General features: G+C 43.1%; 2 protein-coding genes across 9 annotated transcripts; both read left to right on the forward strand.

Annotated features, from left to right (window-relative positions):
- The first annotated feature begins 46 nt into the window (after positions 1–46).
- On the forward strand, positions 47–15036 carry AP4B1 (adaptor related protein complex 4 subunit beta 1). Of its 8 annotated transcripts, XR_004276025.1 has the most exons (13): positions 160–696; positions 2369–2593; positions 3289–3419; positions 3796–3943; positions 4487–4983; positions 6014–6097; positions 6858–6961; positions 8043–8250; positions 8468–8749; positions 9221–9671; positions 11992–12035; positions 13308–13397; positions 14925–15036. XR_004276025.1 is itself a non-coding variant. In XM_032301395.1 (11 exons), exons 2-11 carry the CDS (start codon positions 584–586, stop codon positions 9646–9648), a joined length of 2220 nt encoding a protein of 739 aa, XP_032157286.1. In that variant the 5' UTR covers positions 47–133; positions 510–583; the 3' UTR covers positions 9649–10033. The 8 variants fall into 8 exon arrangements, 6 of the variants coding, with proteins under 6 accessions (XP_032157286.1, XP_032157285.1, XP_032157283.1 ...); XR_004276026.1 differs by lacking the exon at positions 13308–13397 and having other exon boundaries at positions 14925–14964; XM_032301395.1 differs by lacking the exons at positions 11992–12035; positions 13308–13397; positions 14925–15036 and adding an exon at positions 47–133 and having other exon boundaries at positions 510–696; positions 9221–10033.
- BCL2L15 (BCL2 like 15) lies at positions 13404–18581 on the forward strand. Its single transcript, XM_032301398.1, has 4 exons — positions 13404–14604; positions 14925–15046; positions 17579–17803; positions 18402–18581. Exons 1-4 carry the CDS (start codon positions 14478–14480, stop codon positions 18417–18419), a joined length of 492 nt encoding a protein of 163 aa, XP_032157289.1. The 5' UTR covers positions 13404–14477; the 3' UTR covers positions 18420–18581.
- Positions 18582–20687: the final 2106 nt, after the last annotated feature.

Raw genomic sequence — 20687 nt, forward strand, 5'->3', positions numbered from 1 at the left:
GAAGCAGCGGATTTCCGAGGGCCCGCCTCGCCTCCACCAGAGGGAGCCGCGCGGCTGCGCCGGGAGGTGAGAGGCGGGGGAAGGGCGCCCTAAGGTCGGCGTCCGGGCGGCGCTCGGCGCTCGCTGCGAGAAGGTGAGTGGCAGCCGCCGCGCGCGGGCGGCCCCGAGGAGGCGGGACTTCCGCAGAAAGCTAGATTGGGCCTATCCGGGTGGGCAGCCGCGCGGAGGCGCACGGAGGGCTGGAACTGGCGAGGGAGGGGTCCGCGGACCTCCGGCGGCGGGGCTGGAAATGGGGCGGAGGGCCTCGAGGTAGCGGGAGCGGTCTCGGGCGGAGCGAGCCGGCCTGCAGGTCCCGGGAAAGAACTGCAGAGCCTTGTTCGGGGCTCGCCGGGGCGCGGAGAGGGTTGGTGTGAGAGTGCTGGGGCCTGGGCTGCGGCCCCCGGGGAAGCCGAGGCTGGGGTGAGGTCACGCCTTTGGTCTCCTCGCTGACTGACATTTGCTTTGCCCAGGTTCCCACGTCAGGGCTAGGAGGAGCCCGCGAGTTACCTAGGGGTTCTGTGGGGCTGCCCGGTGACTGTCGAAGATGCCGTACCTTGGCTCCGAGGACGTGGTGAAGGAGCTCAAGAAGGCTCTGTGTAACCCTCACGTCCAGGCGGATAGGCTGCGCTACCGGAATGTCATCCAGCGAGTGATTAGGTATCAGCTACCGCCCGCACTCCCCGCGGCGGCCCCCATCCGGACCCCCACCCCTGGCAGCTCGGAAAGTGTGAATGAACCCAGGGCAGGGTGTGATTTGGTCTTTCCGCTTCTCTGGATGGCCACGGCAGCCTCCCCTGTGGCACTTGCTTGACTTCGTTTACTCAGCAGGGTGGTTACACCCATGTCTTGAACTTAGACTGCTGACTCCCAGATCTATAGAGTCTAGTACAGAAAGCCTTTTGTATCTTCAAACCCACATACCCTGCTGCCTGCTGGGCATTCCCATCTGGATGTTTCTTCAAAGACATGCAAAGTAGCACCTGCATCCTTCCCCTCTCCCCAAACCTGCTCTTCCGCTTATATTTGGGTTGAGGAATGTCACCGTCCTGCTGACCAAGGGAGGGAGTCAGTCTTGATGACGCCTGGTTTTCACTTCTGGAGTCAGATGGTATGGATATATAGTTCTAAATATCCATCCTCTTTTTTTCCCCCCAAGAAAATGTCTATGCATTTCTTTTTTGTTGGCACCGCTGTTCTGGTTTTATCACCAAAGCAATTGAAGTGGCTTCCTAGGTCACCTTGCCTCCTCATTTTTCTCCGAAGTTTCCTAACCTGAGTTTGAACATATAATTCTTGGCTGTAGTTGTGGATCACAAACGTCAGTATGCACAAAAGTCCCTTGGGATGCCTTTTAAAAAAAAAAAAAAAAAAAAAGTGTACAATTTTCATCCAATCCAATAATGCTGCTTTCAGTCGGGTGGGATGGAACCCAGGAATGTGCATTTTAAACAGACATCCCATCTGATTGAGAAACGGATCTACAGAAGGAAATCCAAACTTCCTATCCTAGCACCCAAAGAACACCCTAACACAACTACTTGCAGACCCTTAAAGAATGTAGCATTCTTGCTGATGTCTACACATCTAATAGCATGTGTTACGTATTTTATGTATGTGTAACGTATTTTACAACTACACCTGCCTGGAAAATTCCAGCTCATTCAACTAACGTGTTACTTCCTCTTGGAAGTGTTTTATGATTTCTTGTCAGTATTAGACTTCTGGATCCCCACTGCACTTTGTCTGTTACTTCTTTTTTTTTTTTTTAAGATTTATTTATTATTGGGTGGGGAGAGGTAGAGAGAGAATCTCAAGCAGGCCCCCTGCTGAGCTCAGAACTGATGTGGAGTTTGAATTCACAACCCTGAGATCATGAACTGAGCTGGAACCAAGAGCCAGATGCTTAACCAACTGAGCTACCCAGGTGCCCCAACCTTGTCTATAACTTCAGTTTTAATACTTACCTATTTTAATATTTACCTATTGTACTGTATTTAGTGGTGTTTTTGTCTTGCTCCTTAGTTATACTTCGAGTTCCTAAAGATCGAGACCAGGCCTTCTTCAGGTTTATGCCCCAGAACATATCCCTGGAATGTAGAAGCTGAATTAGACTGGAATGTACCAGGAATTCAATAAATGTTTGTTAAATGCATAGAAGAATGTTTATTATAGGTCCATGGCGTGAAGTATTGTGCAATGTAATAGACAAGATAGACTTGGTTGCTTCCTTCACAATCTAGTTGGATAACCAGGATGTGTATAGATAAAATGTCTTTCATTGTAGGCTGTAGATTATGTATTTTACTTCTGCTGTGTGTGTTGGTTTCAGGCACATGACTCAGGGCTTGGACATGTCTGGTGTCTTCATGGAAATGGTGAAGGCCAGTGCCACCGTAGATATTGTTCAGAAGAAGCTGGTTTATCTTTACATGTGTACATATGCTCCCCTGAAACCAGATCTGGCTCTCTTGGCCATTAATACACTGTGCAAAGACTGTTCGGACCCCAATCCAATGGTGCGAGGGCTGGCACTACGAAGCATGTGTAGTCTCAGGTGAGTACCCTCTTCCCTGACTGTTTATCAGTGGCTGATGGATTCAGGAGACCATGGGAAAGGTTTGCAACAGTGATAATCTATTTGAACTTCTTAATACTAGAGAAAATGTGCTTGTAACTTGAACCCAAGTTTTCAGCCATTGCTTAGGCTTAAAAAACTATGTCACATTACATTAAATGTCACATGTTACATTAAAGGGAATTTTCCATTCTCACTCTTGCTGAAATAGTTCTTGGTTTTGGTTAAATGATTTCTAAACAATTATGTAGATAATATATTTTTGCTGCCCTTGTAGTAGTATTCCAGATGAAAAGTCAACTATGACTTTTTAAGTTTAGCAGTGGCTTTCTGTAATTCTTTATTCTCTTTTAAAGATTCTATTTACTTATTTGACACAGAAAGAGAGAGATTGAGAGTAGGAACACAAGCATGGGGGAGTGGGGGAGGGAGAAGCAGGCCTTCTGCCGAGCAGGGAGCCCGATGCAGAATCCAGTCCCAGGACCCAGGGATCACGACCTGAGCCAAAGGCAGAAGCGTAACAACTGAGCCATCCAGGCGCCCCTCCTTAATTCTTTATGATGTGATAGTTGTACATTCAAACATTCACTAAACTTTCTGTTAAGTGAATAGGAGCTGAGTTCCATCAAAGCTAGCCTTTCAGGATCTGGCTGACTACAGTATGTGTTGCTTAGGATGCCTGGTGTGCAGGAATATATCCAACAGCCCATTCTCAATGGTCTGCGAGATAAAGCTTCATATGTCAGGAGGGTGGCAGTTCTTGGTTGTGCCAAGATGCATAATCTTCATGGAGACTCTGAAGTGGGTAAGTTTCAGTGTAATCTGTCATGACCAGTATTTATTTTTGCTTTAGTTACATGTATGACTTTGTAAAAGATGACGTGACTTTGGGAGAAAATAGTAATGTGGCCTTACTTCTGTACTTGTCTCTTTAAGTAGAAAGGTTGGTTTGGTATTTTTCGAGATCACAGACACCTTTTCTCTGGGGCCCAGGTGAGATCCATCACGTTAGCTACTTAGAACAGTCTGCAGATGGCAATTTTTTGCCTTGCACTTTATTACTGCCTTTGTTATTTTTGTAGCCGAGAAGTTCAGCTTTGTCTGCCTGGAGCTAGTACTCTGGCTCTGTTCCTGAGACATTGAAGCTGTTCTTTATCTGAGATCTTTGTGCTCTTTTATAGATGGTGCTCTGGTAAATGAATTATACAGTTTGCTGCGTGACCAGGATCCAATTGTGGTTGTGAACTGCCTGAGGTCTCTAGAGGAAATTCTGAAACAGGAAGGAGGCGTTGTTATCAACAAGCCCATCGCCCACCATCTCTTAAATCGGTTTGGATGCCTCGGTGCTCTCTTTGTTACAATGAGATCTGCATCCTAGTGGGATCATGACACGTTGAATCAAGGAGACGTTTTGAACAACTTCTGTAGAGTAGTAAAGTTAACCATGACTATTAACTTCCTCATATTTCGCTGAGAGGATTTCTTTTGTCTTAGTTTCTTTTGGTGGTATAGAGAGATGGCAGAAATATCCCTTGGAAATAGGTTCTGTCCTCCCCTACAATCCTTATGTCCCCCAAACTATTTATGATTTATACTGTTGTAAACTGTAAAGACTCTGGATCTAGGTCCAGTGATCATGGTCCTTGGCCTTAGACGATGAGAATTTGTAGTATAAACTCATCTCGGAATTGAAAGCCAATTTTGTGTAAACTTTAAATAGCACATGAAAAAGAATAGTTCTGTTATGGCACAGCCTGTTTCCAAGAATTCTCTCCTTGTTGTGATGAACAGATGACTGGTGACATGACATTTGCGTGCAGATGGTCCTAATTTGGTTGCTAAAATAACACTCTTCTTTTCCTTTTTGGATAGAATGCCAAAACTGGACCAGTGGGGCCAGGCGGAAGTATTGAACTTTCTGCTACGCTATCAACCCCGCAGTGAGGAAGAGCTGTTTGACATTCTCAATCTGCTAGATAGCTTTCTCAAGAGCAGTAGCCCCAGTGTGGTGATGGGAGCCACGAAACTCTTTCTCATCTTGGCAAAAAAATTCCCCCATGTACAGACGGATGTGCTTGTGCAAGTCAAGGGCCCTCTGCTGGCTGCCTGTTCTTCGGAGAGCCGCGAGCTCTGTTTTGCTGCCCTGTGTCATGTGCGTCAGATCTTGCACAGTTTGCCCGGGCATTTTAGCAGCCACTACAAAAAGTTTTTTTGCTCCTACTCGGAGCCCCACTACATCAAGCTGCAGAAGGTGGAGGTGCTGTGCGAGCTGGTGAACGATGAGAACGTACAGCAGGTGCTAGAGGAGCTCCGAGGGTACTGTACTGACGTGTCAGCCGACTTTGCCCAGGCCGCCATCTTTGCCATAGGTAGGGGTCTGCTGCTTTTCCTTTTGGAGACCTTCGACTAACCAGAAACCTGTGGAATCACAGAGACCAAAAGGGAACGAATTTTGCATCAGAGACAAATTACCATGCACCAAATTACCTTGGGGTCAGTGGCCACAGACAGAAGTGGGGAGGGAGGGGTTTTTTGGCATCACTGGTGTTGCCTTATCTTCTAGGATAGAGAATACAGGTAACTCAAACTAGAGTACTTAAAATTTATATGGCCTTTTCTTGGGTACTAGCCAGAATGCTTTCCCATATATCTTAGCATAGTCTTGGGAGGCAGTCAGGAAAAGTAGACAAGTGTTATCACGTCATTTTAGAGATGAAGAAACTCAGAAACAAAAAAGGTTTTTAAATGGCCAAAAGGTCATGTGGTTCCTGACCCAGGGTCAGAACCTGCTTTCCAGACGCAAAATCCTCTGTCAACTGGCCAGTTGTTTATTGAGCTTCTACTATGGGCTATGCATTGTGCTGAGTACAGACCAACACAATGAATCCTAACTCTCACAGGCTTTTTCATATTTGTTTGGAATTCAGAAGGCCAGTCTGAGTCACAAAATGAAAGCAACCAAGGAACTATGTTGTGTTGGAGGCCTTCAAGTGGAAGAGGAGAAGGAACTCTTATGTTAGAATGAAGAATGAATATTTTCAGGGGCAGGAAGAGCAAACAAAGAGGAGAGCAGAGCTCTTGTGGTCAGGTGTTCGCTCCGTGCAGGGCCATTCCTGGGAGGTGCTCTGAAGCCTGCAATGCCTCGAGGCCTCGTATCTAGCTGCCACACATAACTTTGTTGCTGAAGGTTTTCAGCCTTGTTCAATGGGAAGATCCACTTTTACCGAACATAGGAAACTTAGGTTGTTACTTCATCAAGCAAGGGGTGGGTTTTTTTGGTGGTGGTGGTTGTTTTAAGATTTTGCTGCTCTTCTTTGTCTTTGACTGGTGGCGAGTTTTTTTAAAATGAGGTGCTAGGATTTGACTTACCACTTTTCTCTGCTTTCTGTTCTCCTATAGGTGGGATTGCCAGGACCTACACAGACCAGTGTGTGCAGATTCTAACAGAGTTGCTGGGGCTTCAGCAAGAGCACATAACCACAGGTAATAGCTGGCCACCGTTTGGGCTTTTTTTTTTTTTTCCCCGACAAATGCCTGCCCTGTAGCAGTTGCTTAAAAAAAAAAAAAAAAATTATTGTTGTGTAACAGAGATTTAAGCTTTTCTTTACATCCTCATGTGCTGCCATCAGAGAAGCGTAGGGTCTGTAGATCTGACAGAGAGGGTCTTCAGGTTGCCATAACTCTGCAAGGCTGTTCTGTAGATAATGAAGGCTACCAGAATGCCTGGGCTTGTTAACTCCCCACCCTCACCCCTCTTTTTGCTTTATGGTAGCAGTGGCTTCCAGGGCTGGGACTAGGGTGAGGCAAGCTAGGTACCCAGGATGCAAGAATTTAAAGAGGCACTCACTCTCAGGCTTGTGCAAATGCTAACCCCGCATGTCTTCAATTTTATACCCCCAGCGCCTCATTTGCCTCACCCTAGTCCCATCCGTGGTGGCTGCATTTAAACTCTCTTCCAAATATCATTCAACAATAGCATGACCTCACATTTGCTTTACATTTTACCATGTGCTTTTGCATGTATGAGCTCCTTGATCCTCATGACCAATCCGGTAAGAACAAAACCGATTTAAGAAATTATTGCCCGTGTCAGACATTTCTCAGAAAATCATTGACTACCCCTCTGACCCCTATTTTATAGAAATTCATGTAGCAGTCTACTCTGAATATGTGAATTCTCTTAAGATTCCTTCCTGTGTGGAGCCTCTAATCCTATGCTCTTGTGTCCTGAGCTGTGTTGTAGTGGTGGTGCAAACTTTCCGAGACCTGGTTTGGTTGTGTCCTCAGTGTACGGAAGCTGTGTGTCAGGCCCTGCCCGGCTGCGAGGAGAACATTCAAGACAGTGAGGTAGATGGCAAATTCTCTTTTATCTCCAGGCAGAGGGAAGATTGTTTCTCTAATTCTTCTTTCTATTCAGTGTCCGAATATGGAAATTCTTAGAATTGATTGCCACCTCAGATTCTTTTTGGGTATAGTTAGAGTAGAAGTGATAAAAACATGAGATTTATCTATGATTTTTGCTACAGATGCTTTGATATCATTGTTTTCTTGAACAGTGTTGAGCCAGAGATTTAGACCATGGAGTGTTCAGCTGTAATGAGAATCAGAATCATTTGTGGATATTTGGACTTTACTGCAGGTCTGCCAACTTAAATACTCAGGAGTGCTGGGCCTAGACACATAGATTTTTTTTTTTAAATTTTTTATTTTTTATAAACATATATTTTTATCCCCAGGGGTACAGGTCTGTGAATCTCCAGGTTTACACACTTCACAGCACTCACCAAAGCACATACCCTCCCCAATGTCCATAACCCCACCCCCCTTCTCCCAACCCCCCTCCCCCCAGCAACCCTCAGTTTGTTTTGTGAGATTAAGAGTCACTTATGATTTGTCTCCCTCCCAATCCCATCTTGTTTCATTGATTCTTCTCCTACCCACTTAAGCCCCCATGTTGCATCACCACTTCCTCATATCAGGGAGATCATATGATAGTTGTCTTTCTCTGCTTGACTTATTTTGCTAAGCATGATACGTTCTAGTTCCATCCATGTTAGATACATAGATTTTTAAGAAGCTTCCCAGAGGTCTCCGATTTTCACTCTAGGTTAATTACCATTTAGAGCACTCTTTCAATAGCTTCCACTGACATATTAAACCCCAGACTGGGGCAGAGGCCCCCACATTGTGGAAGCTGTATTACATAACCAACGTAGGCTCTGGGAGTCTTGAGTCTCCTTTTGTGTAGTGACATTTTATTCCTATTTGTTGTAGAGAGTGCAGTCGGGGTGTGGGGGATCAATAACAATGCAAATTAAAGTCAATAAAAGATTATACCTTTTCTGCTGACGTTGCGGGGAACAAAACCTGTTACTGTGTTAGGGACAGTCAGATGGCAAGGACCTGCTTTCACTTCTTCATTCCTCAGGGGAAACAGGCGCTGATTTGGCTCCTTGGTGTCCATGGGGAGAGAATCCCCAATGCTCCATATGTATTGGAAGACTTTGTGGAGAACGTGAAGTCAGAGACTTTTCCAGCTGTGAAGATGGAGCTACTCACTGCACTGCTGCGCCTTTTCCTCTCCCGGCCTGCCGAGTGCCAGGACATGCTGGGGCGTCTGTTACATTACTGCATAGGTAGGTTCTCCAGAAGGAAACTGTACTTGCCATGTCAGATAGGAAACATTCTGACAGCTGACACTGTTTGGTGAGTCATGCTGGGGACCCAAGAAACCACATTAACATTCTCTAAGATTTCCTCCCTCCTTTCTTTTTTCCCCCATTCCAGTTGGCACAGGGTAGAAGGAGTGTTTTGGTTTTATTTGTAATTAATTCAGTCTTTGTCTTACCTCAGAGGAAGAAAAGGATATGGCAGTACGAGACCGGGGCCTCTTCTATTATCGCCTTCTCTTAGCTGGCATTGATGGAGTGAAGCAGATCCTGTGTAGTCCTAAATCTGACCCTTCTCTTGGACTTTTGGAGGATCAGGCAGAAAGACCTGTGAATAGCTGGGCCTCAGACTTCAACACGCTGGTGCCAGTCTATGGCAAAGCCCGCTGGGCAACCATCTCTAAATACCAGGGGCCAGAACGTCGGGGCCCTGAGCTTCCTAACGCTGCATCCTTTGCCACTTCAGGTAGAAATAGTCCTTACTTTACATCTTGTAAAAAATCTTTACCTTTTGCAATGACTGGTGGGAAGTAGAGTACCCTAGCTACGGCTCAGACTGTGGGCTGAATTTGAAGTCTTCATGAGCAAGAAAGAAGTTCCTCATTGGCTATTTCAACCATTTGTCCAAAGATAAAAGTCACACTGTGTACTTATGGAAATCTAGGTTAAAAAAACATAAATTTGCGCCTGGGTGGTTCAGTCGTTAAGCATCTGCCTTCTGCTCAGGTCATGATCCCAGGGTCCTGGGATCCAGCCCCGCTTAGGGTTCCCTGCTAGTGGAGAGCCTGTTTCTCCCTCTGCTGCCCACCCCCATAACCCCCCCTCCCCCCGCTCATGTCGTCTCTCTCTGTCTCTCAAACAAATAAAATCTTTTTCAAAAAAACACAGTTGGTATAGATTAAAAAGATCTCTTACACAAGCTTTCTAATTCTTTCAGGTCCCCTGATTCCTGAAGAGAGCAAGGAAACGGTTCAGGAACTTCCTGATTCTGGAGCCCTAATGCTAGTCCCCAATAGCCAGCTGACTGCTGAGTATTTTGAGAAAACTTGGTTTAGCCTGAAAGTTGCTCATCAGCAGGTGTTCCCTTGGCGGGGAGCCGTCCATCCCGACACCCTCCAGATGGCCCTACAAGTAGTGAACATCCAGACCATCGCAATGAGCAGGGCTGGGGCTCAGCCGTGGAAAGCCTACCTCAGTGCCCAGGATGACACTGGCTGCCTCTTCCTAACAGAACTGCTCTTGGAGCCTGAGAACTCTGAAATGCAGATCTCTGTGAAACAAAACGAGCCAAGGACTGAGACACTTAATAGTTTTATTTCTGTATTAGAAACTGTGCTTGGAACAATTGGAGACATAAAATCCTAACAGATTCTTGCTGCTTGTCCTAGGTGAGATGAGTAGCTATCAGAATTCCTAGTTTTTTATTAGAATTTGCTTTTAAATCCAGACACTATCAAATACAAAGGAGAATGGACAATCTCAGAATCAGGATTTTTATGTTTTTGTCCAAAGACTATTGACTTATTCTTCTCATACCTATAGGTGAATGACCCCATTTTCTAGGTGATGTTGAAAGGTTAATGTTGGTAAGGGGTTGGGGAGGGACTGAGGATAGGATTTGGATTCTTTTCTAATCCATTATACGATTGTTTTACTAAAGATGCCTGATGTTTATGGAAACTGATAAAGTCATCATTTGTGGGGATCATCTTTTCTTCCCTGTATTACTGCAATAAATTCCTCACTGGTCTCCTGTTTCTAATCATGCTTTTCAAGGCCAGAGTCCAAAGTCTTTAGTGCGGCATCAGAAGTAACTCTTCAGTGTCCTGTCTCACTGCTTGCCTGAACACCCTGTTCTTGCATTGGCAAATGACTTGGCATTCCTTGAATGCACAAGGCTCTCTCTCACCTCTGTGCTTTGCTCCTGCTTTTATTGCTTGGCTAGAACGTTTCCCCACCCTCATATCTTCTTTCTTGTCCTTGTAACATCTAGTCCTTGTCTCTTAGCTTCTGCTCAGTCACGAGCTCTTGCAGGAAGTTTTCTGTGACCCTGGTTGCTTTCATTACAGGTTCTGTCAGGCTGTCATGGCCTCCAGTGCGTGTGTCTAGCAGGACAGTTGTAATTGTTTTCTGTCACTCTTCGTTGCTTTCAGTTTTATTCATACCTGCCCACATTTTCTACATTAACTGAGGCAACTTATGGTGAGAGCAGATGCCATAGGATGGTTTAAAGTATAAATAGTAAAGTATAAATAACCAGAGGATCCACAACAGGGAAGATGAAAATACCATCGCAGACCAGCTTAGTTAGGGATGGGGAAGTACACAAATGTTCAGGCTTAAGGGCCGACATAATTGGTACAGTTGAGCCTCAAATTTAGCTCTAAGTGATTTGGCTGAGTGAAGAGAAATAAGTATAAAGTCATCATTATAGAGGAAGAAACCTTCCAATATTAATTTCCAAAAGAAATTTACATGTAGTTTCACATAGGTGACACGGGGAAAAGTACAAGATTCTTATGGGAAGTCAGTAATGGGTTTCCCATCACTTACGGTGTTCTTCAGTGAAAGCAGAGAGCATGACTTTAACATGGACCTTAGTGAGCGCATTTCTTCAAGGACTTAAGATAACACAATCTAAATATCTAGATTCAAGGACTTCTACCACATAGATACGTGAATGGACTGCATACCTTTAAGTTTTTCAGCCATCACTTCTCTCAATTAGGCTCTTAATAAGAGTAAGTAACTGATGTTTTTGGCAAGGCCCTGGTTTTTGTGCGTTGTTTTCCCACCTGGACAGTTTCTAAGGACGGTGATGTTCTTTCCTTCCATCTCCACAGTCCGCCATATAATGAGGACTCAGTAAATATTTACCAAATGAATGGCTGTCAATAATTAGATTCTGAGGGTTTTTTGGGATTGGTGTTTGAAGTGTGTTTTGTTATATTGTATCAACCAAACAATAGTGGAAATCCATCTAGACTAGGGTTTCTCAAAAGCAGCATTACTGACATTGGGTCCAGATGATTCTTTGTATGGAGGGTTTTCCTGTGGTCTGTAGAATGATTATTAGCAGCATCTTTGGCCTATACCCACTAGATGCCAATAGAACCCCTAGTGGTAACAAAAATGCTCAGACAATTGCCAAAGGTGCCTCAGTGGGACAAAATCGCTCCCCACTGAGAAGGATCTAGATCAAGGGTTCCCACGATTACATGTAGAGAGATCAGAACAGTTTCAGAATTGCCTTTTCCATAGTTTGATTTGTTTGGTTAAACCATGACTATTTAATTACATACTAAAAGAAATAAAATGGAAGTGTAAAGTGCTGCCAATTTACAGCGTTATAAAGGAACAGTATATAAATGGTAGAGATTAAGTAAAGTTATTTACTTCTTTAAAAATTAAAGACTATAATTGAAATGTTGATCTAAAGAAAATTAGGAATAGCTCAATAATAGAACAAATGTTACTAAAATGATCCCAGTTATTGGAGCTTTTAAAAGATTAAGTCCTACTTGGTTGTTTGTCTATAATGTATGGGGCATAGCCGAATATGAGACTGTTGCTTTTGAAAAGTGTACTTTTAAAATGATCTGAAGGAGGAAATGATTTATTTTAACTATAGCCTGGTTTTGCTAATTTATAAGCAAAATGACTAAAGCTTACGTATACCATGAAGTTAATTATATTTCTTCTCCCTAGGAGCTCTCTCTAGCCTTGGCAGACATATGGTTTGATGATGTGATGTAAGTAGATGCATATTTTTAAAATCCTTGATGGTAGTTGATACTGTGCTTTTAGAAAAATGACTTTCTAATGTCTGGGTTGGGAAATAGTCTGTGACACGTGTAATGAATGGGTGCCCACTGATGACCATGGTGCTTTAAAACTTTGCAGAGGCAGTCATTTGTGTAGTTCCTGACCATAATGTTACTGCCATGGACTAGTGGCTGTTAAATGCCTCCATTTCCCCCACACCTCTTTTTGAATGGGAGTCCTGTAACCATTATTCTATCCCTTTCTCATATATTGGGTGTTTGGGGGAGGAGAGACAAAGAACTTATTTTCTCAGTTACAGAAGTACACATTGAGAGGAGCAGTACCCAAAGATCCTCATTCATAGGCAGACCTGGGGCAGATGACAAGACCCTAGACTTTGAGCCAATGAAGAAAGGTGATGAGGCTTTTGAGAGAGGGATGTAAATTGTGGCCAGGGCAGCAAAAGAAGCAAGTGATGGTGAAAACGCTGTGGCCTCGTTTTTTGGTACTACCTGGGAGATAGTACTTGAACTACAAGAGTGAAGGGGATGTGAGCTGTGGAAGAAGGAATGGGGTGGTTCGGGAAGACGCTATAATGAAGGCTCCAGAAGAAATACACAAAGGAAGAAACTACCCCATATTGCCCAGTAGAAGATATACTCCTTTCCTTAGCCTTACAACATTGATTCTACAAGATAGCACGAAGGATAGATAAGATAATGCAAAGATTAGATTCCGAAGATGGCATTTGCCCGTAAGCACATCACCTGTGAAACAAATTACTGTGGGAAGAGGTTTATTATTTGAGGTAGGATGGGCTTGGTTTTCAATTTCTATGCTGCCACTTACTGATGCCACTTACCTTGGGTGTTTAACACCAGCTGGATGGTATCTTATAAACCTTTCATTTGTTTTTGAATGCACTTGGGGAATATGTCAAATTAATTTGTTAGAATCCTTCAATTTTTAGTAACCCACTCTAGTGTGAAAGGATGATGGCTCAGAATTCTCTCAGAAAGATCTTCTTATGTCAGATCTGAAGCTTACTCAGCAGAACCTGGTTTCAGCCCTAGTGATAGATGACAAATGAAGATGGCCCTTTATGTAATTTCTGTTTCTCATCCAAAAGCAGTTTATGATCATTTGTTTTTAGAACAGAATAGGAAACAGAAGATTGGCTCTTTTTATTTTATAAGTAGGACTTTCGTTCTGAACAACTGACTTACTGCTTATGCTGGAATTCCTTATCGGCTCACCAGGTCAGAATACCCTGGAAGAGCTGATAAGTTTGAGTGTTGACACCCAAATCCCAGACTGATGTGGCTTCATTAAGAAGGCAGTCACTGTGGGTAAGTGTCAGTCAGGAGATCTCACAAAAACAGTGATGGAGTCTAACGCCTGTTAGAAGAATCTTACTTAATTCTGTTGGAGAACGAATCCCAGATTCCTTTCATCCTGGTCCTCAGGCCTTGGGCTAAGAGGAAAGACATTTAACACTTACTACATGTCAGAAACTGCTGGATCATCCCACAGAACATTGTCTTACTTAATCCTCATATAATTTCCTTGTGAAATACTTTGTATTACCTCCATTCTTAATTCCTCAAATGCGCAAGTTTTTTCCTCCCACCTTCTCAACTTCTATATATCCTAGTCCCACCTGGAATGGTTTTATTTCTCCTCTTTGTCTCATAATCCCTCCTTGTACTTTAGAGCTCATCTCAGTTGTTAACAACTCCAAGGAAGCCTTCCTAACCCCCTAGGTCTGATTTCCCACTGCACAATGTAATCACACAGTATCTCAATAAGCACAAGAAATTATGGATTAATCATTTAATATCAGCTGTGCATGCAAAAGCGTAAGCTCCGTGAGGACAGGAACTGTGTCTGTGTCATTTTCCTGTGTTATTTGTAGTTCCAGGCATAGTTCCTTACCCATAGACACTCAGTACATAAAACATCTGAATATGACAAATAAATGCCATCTATTAGAAGTTGAATGCTGTTCTATTATAACTCTGAAACTTTCTTTAAGCAACACCAGACTCAGAACCTAACAGGAAGTATTTCTAAATGAAATTGCCCAAGAAACTCTTCCTCAACTCTATCTCAGTTCTAAATTGGCTAACAATAAAAGTTATTCATTAATCTTAAGTTCTGGCTAGGGTGTGGTTCTGAGAAAAGGAACTGAAAGTTTTCAAAAAGTCTCCCCAGTTTGTGTAGGTGAGCTCTTCAGAGAAGTCCCATGTTTCTGACAGCTAGTTTTGAAAAAAAGTGGTAGGACACGCTCCAGGACTACATGTCCCATTAGGGAGACTTTAGAAAGAACAGAGGTCGGTGCTTCTAGTTTACCAGCAGTTCTGACTTCCTGCTGAGCTGAAACCTGCTTGTTTTGTGGAAAAGCAAAAACTTGGCAGCAAACATCTAAAATGAAGAGGCCCCGAACTTTTGAGGAGCAAACAGAATGCATCTTGAACACTTTACTCACAGACTTCTTAGGCACACCAACACAGGTTGCTAACCGGGACCTATGTTGTGGAGATGAACCAGATTCAGGTAAGGCTCCTGGCCTGAGGTGCTGATTGCAGGTCAATAAGAGCGTCTGAGTATGCTTTCTTATTGCCTCCTAAGTTTCAAAAGGTGAACTAAGCTATCAGCAATACCTGAAAATCAGTAGTTACCATGGAAGGGAAAGATATTCTCAGTGAAGGGGGATTTTCTGACTATGGGGTTTAAAGGATATCGAAGGTGCTCTCGGGAGAGATCGATGCCACAATTGTTTGAAAGTCTAGAGAGCGTTCTCCAATGCCCAGATTCCTGGGACTGGCCGTCCCTTCGAGTTGTATAATGCATGTGAATGTGTTCCTCCATCTTAGGAGAGCCTTGCTCTTTTGACGTGGCCATCATTGCTGGTCGCCTTCGGATGTTGGGTGACCAGTTCAATGGAGAATTGGAAGCTTCTGCCACAAATGTCATTGAAGAAACCAGTCATGGACGGGTAAAGTTGCTGCTGTTTTTCTGTTCCAGATGCTCCTTTCTTACCACTCTTGTATGACTATACCTAGAAATGTCCTGCAAAAGACTTGGGGGCTTATGTTCATTCAAGGAGACACAGCAGGAATTCTCCAGTTGCTAGTTCTTCAGGAGTTAATCAAAGGCCTAAGTGGTATTGAGAGGAAAATCTTCCGGCAAGGGCTAGTCAACCTTCAGATTGTTCCCATTTGTTTTTCAACAGAGCTGTGCTTACGTGACACGGAGCACATATGTAGCACTTTGTTCTTGGTAAAGCACTTTATTCTTTAATGCACCTATTTAATATTTATTTGGCTGGGAGTGGGTGTCTTCCTTCGCCCAGCCCAAGGTCCAGCAATGAAATTATGTACTGGAAAGGCAGGCAGTCCTCAAGTAAGTTGTAATGAGTACTGACAGCCACCACCTAGGACATATCTGGCTTTTCATCAGAAGGCTGATTACTAGTGGTGGCACTTGGATGCTGCATTAGATGTAAAGACCACAGACAACTTTCTAGAAGATGTTGCTGATTGTTATCAATAATGGCAGGTAATACAAACTTAACAGGTGCCAGACAGTATTCCAAACGCTTTATACTTACTATCTCATTTAAACCTTCCACCAGTCCCTGGGGTATTATAGGAACTGAAACTCACAGTGCAACCTCCCCTCCTGTTTGTGGAATGCCGTGAGAGGCAAAATCTGACCTCTTTGTTCACTGCTGTCTTCACACAACCCAGCATAGTACCTCCTATACCGGAGACCCTCCATACGTGTTTTTGTGACTCGCTATCCATTTAAGCAGATAAGGAAACTGAGGAAGAGGGAAACAAGAATTTAGGTTACCGAGTGAGTGTTGAAGTTAGGATTTTAACCCAGACTGATTCCAGAACCACACTCTTCACCATTATGCTTTATTCTTCTTATGAACTATAGCTTGGATGGTGCGCCCATTCAGACAGGACTGGACTTACTACTCCTAATTGCTTGCCCTGAAACTTTCCTAGGTAGCCAAGAGCTGAATTTTTGTTTTTTAATTAAAAAAAAAAAACACAAACCTTTTTGGAACTTCCAAATTCATAGGAAAGTTGCACATAATTAGTTGTACAAAGAATTTCCCTCTTGAATCATCTGAGAGTAGGTAGTTGATGAAATGTTCCATCATCCCCTAATACTTTCACATTTCCTTCAAACAAGGCCATTCTTTTATATAACCACATCAAAACCAGGAAATCAGCACTAACACATTATTATCTTGTCCTCAGATCCCATTCAAGTTTGGCCAGTTGTCCCAGTGATGTCACATACAACAAAAAGATCTAGGCCAGAGTCTTGTCTGGCCTTTAGTTGTCTTGTCTCTTTAATCCCCTTCAGTTTGGAATTGTTCCTCAGTCTCCTTTTTTCATGATCTTGGTGCTTAAAGATTATGGGTCATTCATTTTGTAGAATGTCCCTTAAACTTGGGTTTGTTTCATGTTTCCTCTTGAGTGGATTCAGGGTATGTACTTTTGGTAGGGAGGTCACAGAAGGGTTGCTGTGTTCTTCTCATTGCACCTTTTAAGTCGCACACATTTTAATTTGTCCCATTACTGATGTTAACTTCAGTCACTTAGGATAGTGTCTGCAAGGCTTCTCCACTGTAGTTAGTATCTGGCTAATATAGTTGTGCTGTGGAGGTACTTTGAAACTGTGTAAATATTCCTTATCTCATCAACATTTCAACCTATTCATTTATTTTTTATATCAACATGGACTCATGAATTCCTGTGTTATTCAAGGGTTATTACCTATTACTATCATTATTATTTGGATGCTCAAATTGTCCTAGCTTTGACCAGTGGATGTCCTCGCCACTGGACTGTGTCTTTTTAGTATGTCCCTGTCATTCTGTGAGTACTTCTTTAATTTCTGACAGCTCTCTTGTATTTTCCAAGCCCCAGCCTACAATCAGCCTTTTTCCAGGGAGCTCTGGTATCTTTAAATGGAGAATGATATTTGGAAACCAAGATCTGGATACATATGTGGATGCCCTCTGCAGCTTATTTGGGTTCTGGCAACTGCTCTGACTACCAAGGGTCCCCCTACACTATACCACAGTGGATATTGCTTGGCCCCACCTAATGACTTTCGGATCAATTCTGAGGGAAAGGAAAGAGGAGGAGGAAAAACATTTTTTTTTTTAACTTTAGAATTTCACAGACTTCAATCATTCAATAATACCTCTACAACTCGACCAGCTGTACTTAATATTTTTCTTTCAAATCACTTTTTACTTTTGGCCCTTTTTGTGTGTCCTAAGTAATCATATCTGAAATCATGGGTTTGATGGGCTACTTACGTTTTCTCTGTACACGTTACAATAAGTAACAAAATAACACTCCTTAAGATTACCCCAGATACGATCAGATACAATGTACTTGCCATTCTCTAGGAAACTCTTGCTCTACTGGACGCCTGCCCCTGCAGTCTCCTGTACCTTTATATCAACACTTCACTGATATCCCGTGTCTCTCTCCAGGCAGGAGCTGTACTTCAGGACACAGTCAAAAGTCTTAGTCAGGCTTGGTGTGCTCAGGATTCCAGCTTAGCTTATGAGAGAGCCTTTCTGGCAGTGTCAGTGAAGCTTCTTGAATACGTGGCCCACATCGCTCCCGAAATGGCAAGACAGGTCGTTGTCTCCATGACAAGCATGATCAATGGGAACAATGCCATCCAAGAGTTTGTCCAGGGCCAGGGAGGTTGGGTAAGTATGTCGGGGCCCCTGGCTTTGATAGGCATTTGCACTGTTTTTGTACTAATACCCAGGACTCCCAATGCCTGATTCTTTCTGTAAGTTGGAAACCAAGTAGAAGAACAGGTCTCCCTACTTTGCTGAAAATGGCAGTTTGTTATTTTGTTTTGCTTTGTTTTTCCCCATGGGAAGAGGGACAGTCAGAAGCTCAGGCCTCTAGACTCCAGAGATATTTTGCCTAAAATTTTAGTTGACTCCTAACAGTGCAAAGCTAAATCCCGCTTCCTATATATAACGGCCTGTTAAGTATACTGGTGATAGAGTACTAGCCTCAGCCCCGCTTCAGAAATTCAGAATCATCCCCTGTCATCTCACAACAAACAGTGCTATCTGCTGCTGCGGTAACTATAGGAAGCATTCTAAGCCCATGTCTTAGTAATCATTAGAACATCTGCTCTCGCTGAGCATTCCTCTTCATTTCCAGCAGCAGCAGAGACCTCAGTAAGAGCTGCACGCCCTGGAGGTGTCTGTAGATTATTTGTACTTTCTTTAGGACGCTCCCTTTACAAAGATGTCCTTTTGACTGTAGGCTGTTCCCTGTCCTTCCTAGGAGAACCTGGAGAGCTGACTACAAAGCGATGGCGCTGTTTCCTAGCTTCAGTATCACTGCCACTTTGATCGAGGGATTGATTGCTGGCCATTAAAACAGACATCCAGGGGCAGCTGGGTGACTCAGTTGTAAAACGTCTGCCTTCAGCTCAGGTCATGATCCCAGGTCCCTGGGATCAAGCCCTGCATCGGGCTCCCTGCATCCCTATTCCCACTCCCCCTGCTTGTGCTATCTTGCTGTGTCTCTCTCTCTGTCAAATAAAATTTTTTTTTACATCTTTAAAGAACAAAACAGACAACTAAATCCAAAGCTGCTTTCCTTTGGACACAACTGGACTTATCTGAATAATTTCTTTTCCACCAATTGCTAAAGTTGGGAGCAGCCCTTGGAGGTCTACAGAGATTTTGTACTTTCTGTCTTTACGTGAATTTGGAGGAGGTTCCATTTAAGCCAAGACCTCCAGATACAAAGTAATGGTTTGTTAGGAGGAAATTTCATGGCAACAGAGCAGGCCTCTGTTGGGCATATTTTGGGAAAAGGAACACACAGTAAATTATTAGTTCAGATTGAGCCCTATTCTTTGGTAAGGATCTTGTCTATTTATTTTGCAGTCTAAATGACTTCAAGGGAGATTTTTGTTGGAATCTTGTTATAAGTTGAGGATTTTCTTTTAAATTCCTATCCTTAGTTTTGTGCTAATTTTACCAAAGTAGAATCATTTTATGCATTTTTAGGTTGAAAGCAAAAACAAAACAAAACAAAAAACAAAAACAGTTTCTACATCTGCCCTTCTAAGAGAAAGGCCAACAGAAGATAAAATAGTGCGTTTTTACTGCCACAGGATGCAGGAAGTGCTGGCCCACATCTAGGACAGTGGGGCCATCCCAGCTTAGATGAAACTAGCTGCATACCACAGTGTTTTTCAAACCAAAAAGTGCTTTACATATCACTTGTGGACTTTATGAATTGCTGATTTCCAGGCCCCATCCCTAGAGATTCTGATTCTGTAGGGGGAGGCTGGGGCCTAGGAGCCAACCCTTTTAGCCAGTTCCACAAGGCATTCTTATGTCCATATAGGACTCGAGCACACTCACGTTAGTACAGGGGCTGGCCAAATCCTGCCTGCTGCTTTTTGTGTCCACAGGTTTACCAGCAAGCAGCTGCACTCACTTGTTTCCTTGTTGCCCATGCCTGTATTAGCACTTCAGTGGCACAGCTGAGGAATTGCAGCAGATCCCTAATGGCCTATAAAATGTATTTACTATCTGGCCCTTACAGAAAGGCATGTAGACCCCTGCTTTAAAGCTAAAAGCTAAATGAACATTTCTCTTCAAAGAATTTAAATTCTGTTGCAGCCCTGATCATTCGTACCAAACACAATGGTACACAGGACAAATCTTTTTTATTTTATTTTATTTATTTATTTTTTTAAGAATTTAATCTAAGAGTGTTTGTCAGTTCCTGCATAGTCCACAATTTCTTGAGCTCTTTGGCAAATCAGAAAGCTCCGGGACCCCTAGATAGTCAGTCAGTAGAGGGTCTACATTTCCCCAGCCCCTACCTTAAGTGATTGGAAGTGAAGCCTGTGGTATCTGTAAGTGCATCTTGTAATAATCCTTCATAATCTCATAGATTAGTAGGCAGTCATCACATAGAGACTCTTACATTCATAAACCCCAAGGCTAGACTACTTAGTGGATTGTCAAGAAGAAAAGCATTGCTATATCTATTTTTAGAGACACTAATGGTTTGGTTGCAGTTTGGCTCAAGTGTAACCACATCCCCTCCCTCCAGCAACCAGCTATCTGTTTCCCCTAAATGCATAGAAATAAATATGTAGCACTGCTACTATATGTTGGCTTTTTCAAGTTATGCTATTTCCTCTCTTCATGGGCAAATCACAATAGGTTAGTAATCCCAAATGAGATTTCATGTTTCTCTTAAGTAGAAATTGCGCTTTTTTTTTTTTGCTACCAAGTTTAGCAATACTTGGTGTATCCCTTTGTCCCTTACATTACTGTAAATTCAACATGGTAGGTTTTGTGGTATTTTACTTCTTGGGTGAAATCACTATTTTCACTTTGACCAATGCTGTTTTGTTCATGAAATAAAATTGTGTCTATGTATTTGAATTAATGCTCAGTAAATGCAATCTTAGTTGAATGATAGAGAACCAACAGATTGGTGGTTGTCAGGGGCAGGGGCTGGGAGGTAGGAGAAATAGGTGAAGGAGGGCAAAGGGTATATAACCTTCCAGTTATAAGATGAAGAAGATCTGGGGATGTG

Source organism: Mustela erminea, chromosome 10 (genome assembly GCF_009829155.1).
Source record: "Mustela erminea isolate mMusErm1 chromosome 10, mMusErm1.Pri, whole genome shotgun sequence".
Lineage (NCBI taxonomy): Eukaryota > Metazoa > Chordata > Mammalia > Carnivora > Mustelidae > Mustela > Mustela erminea.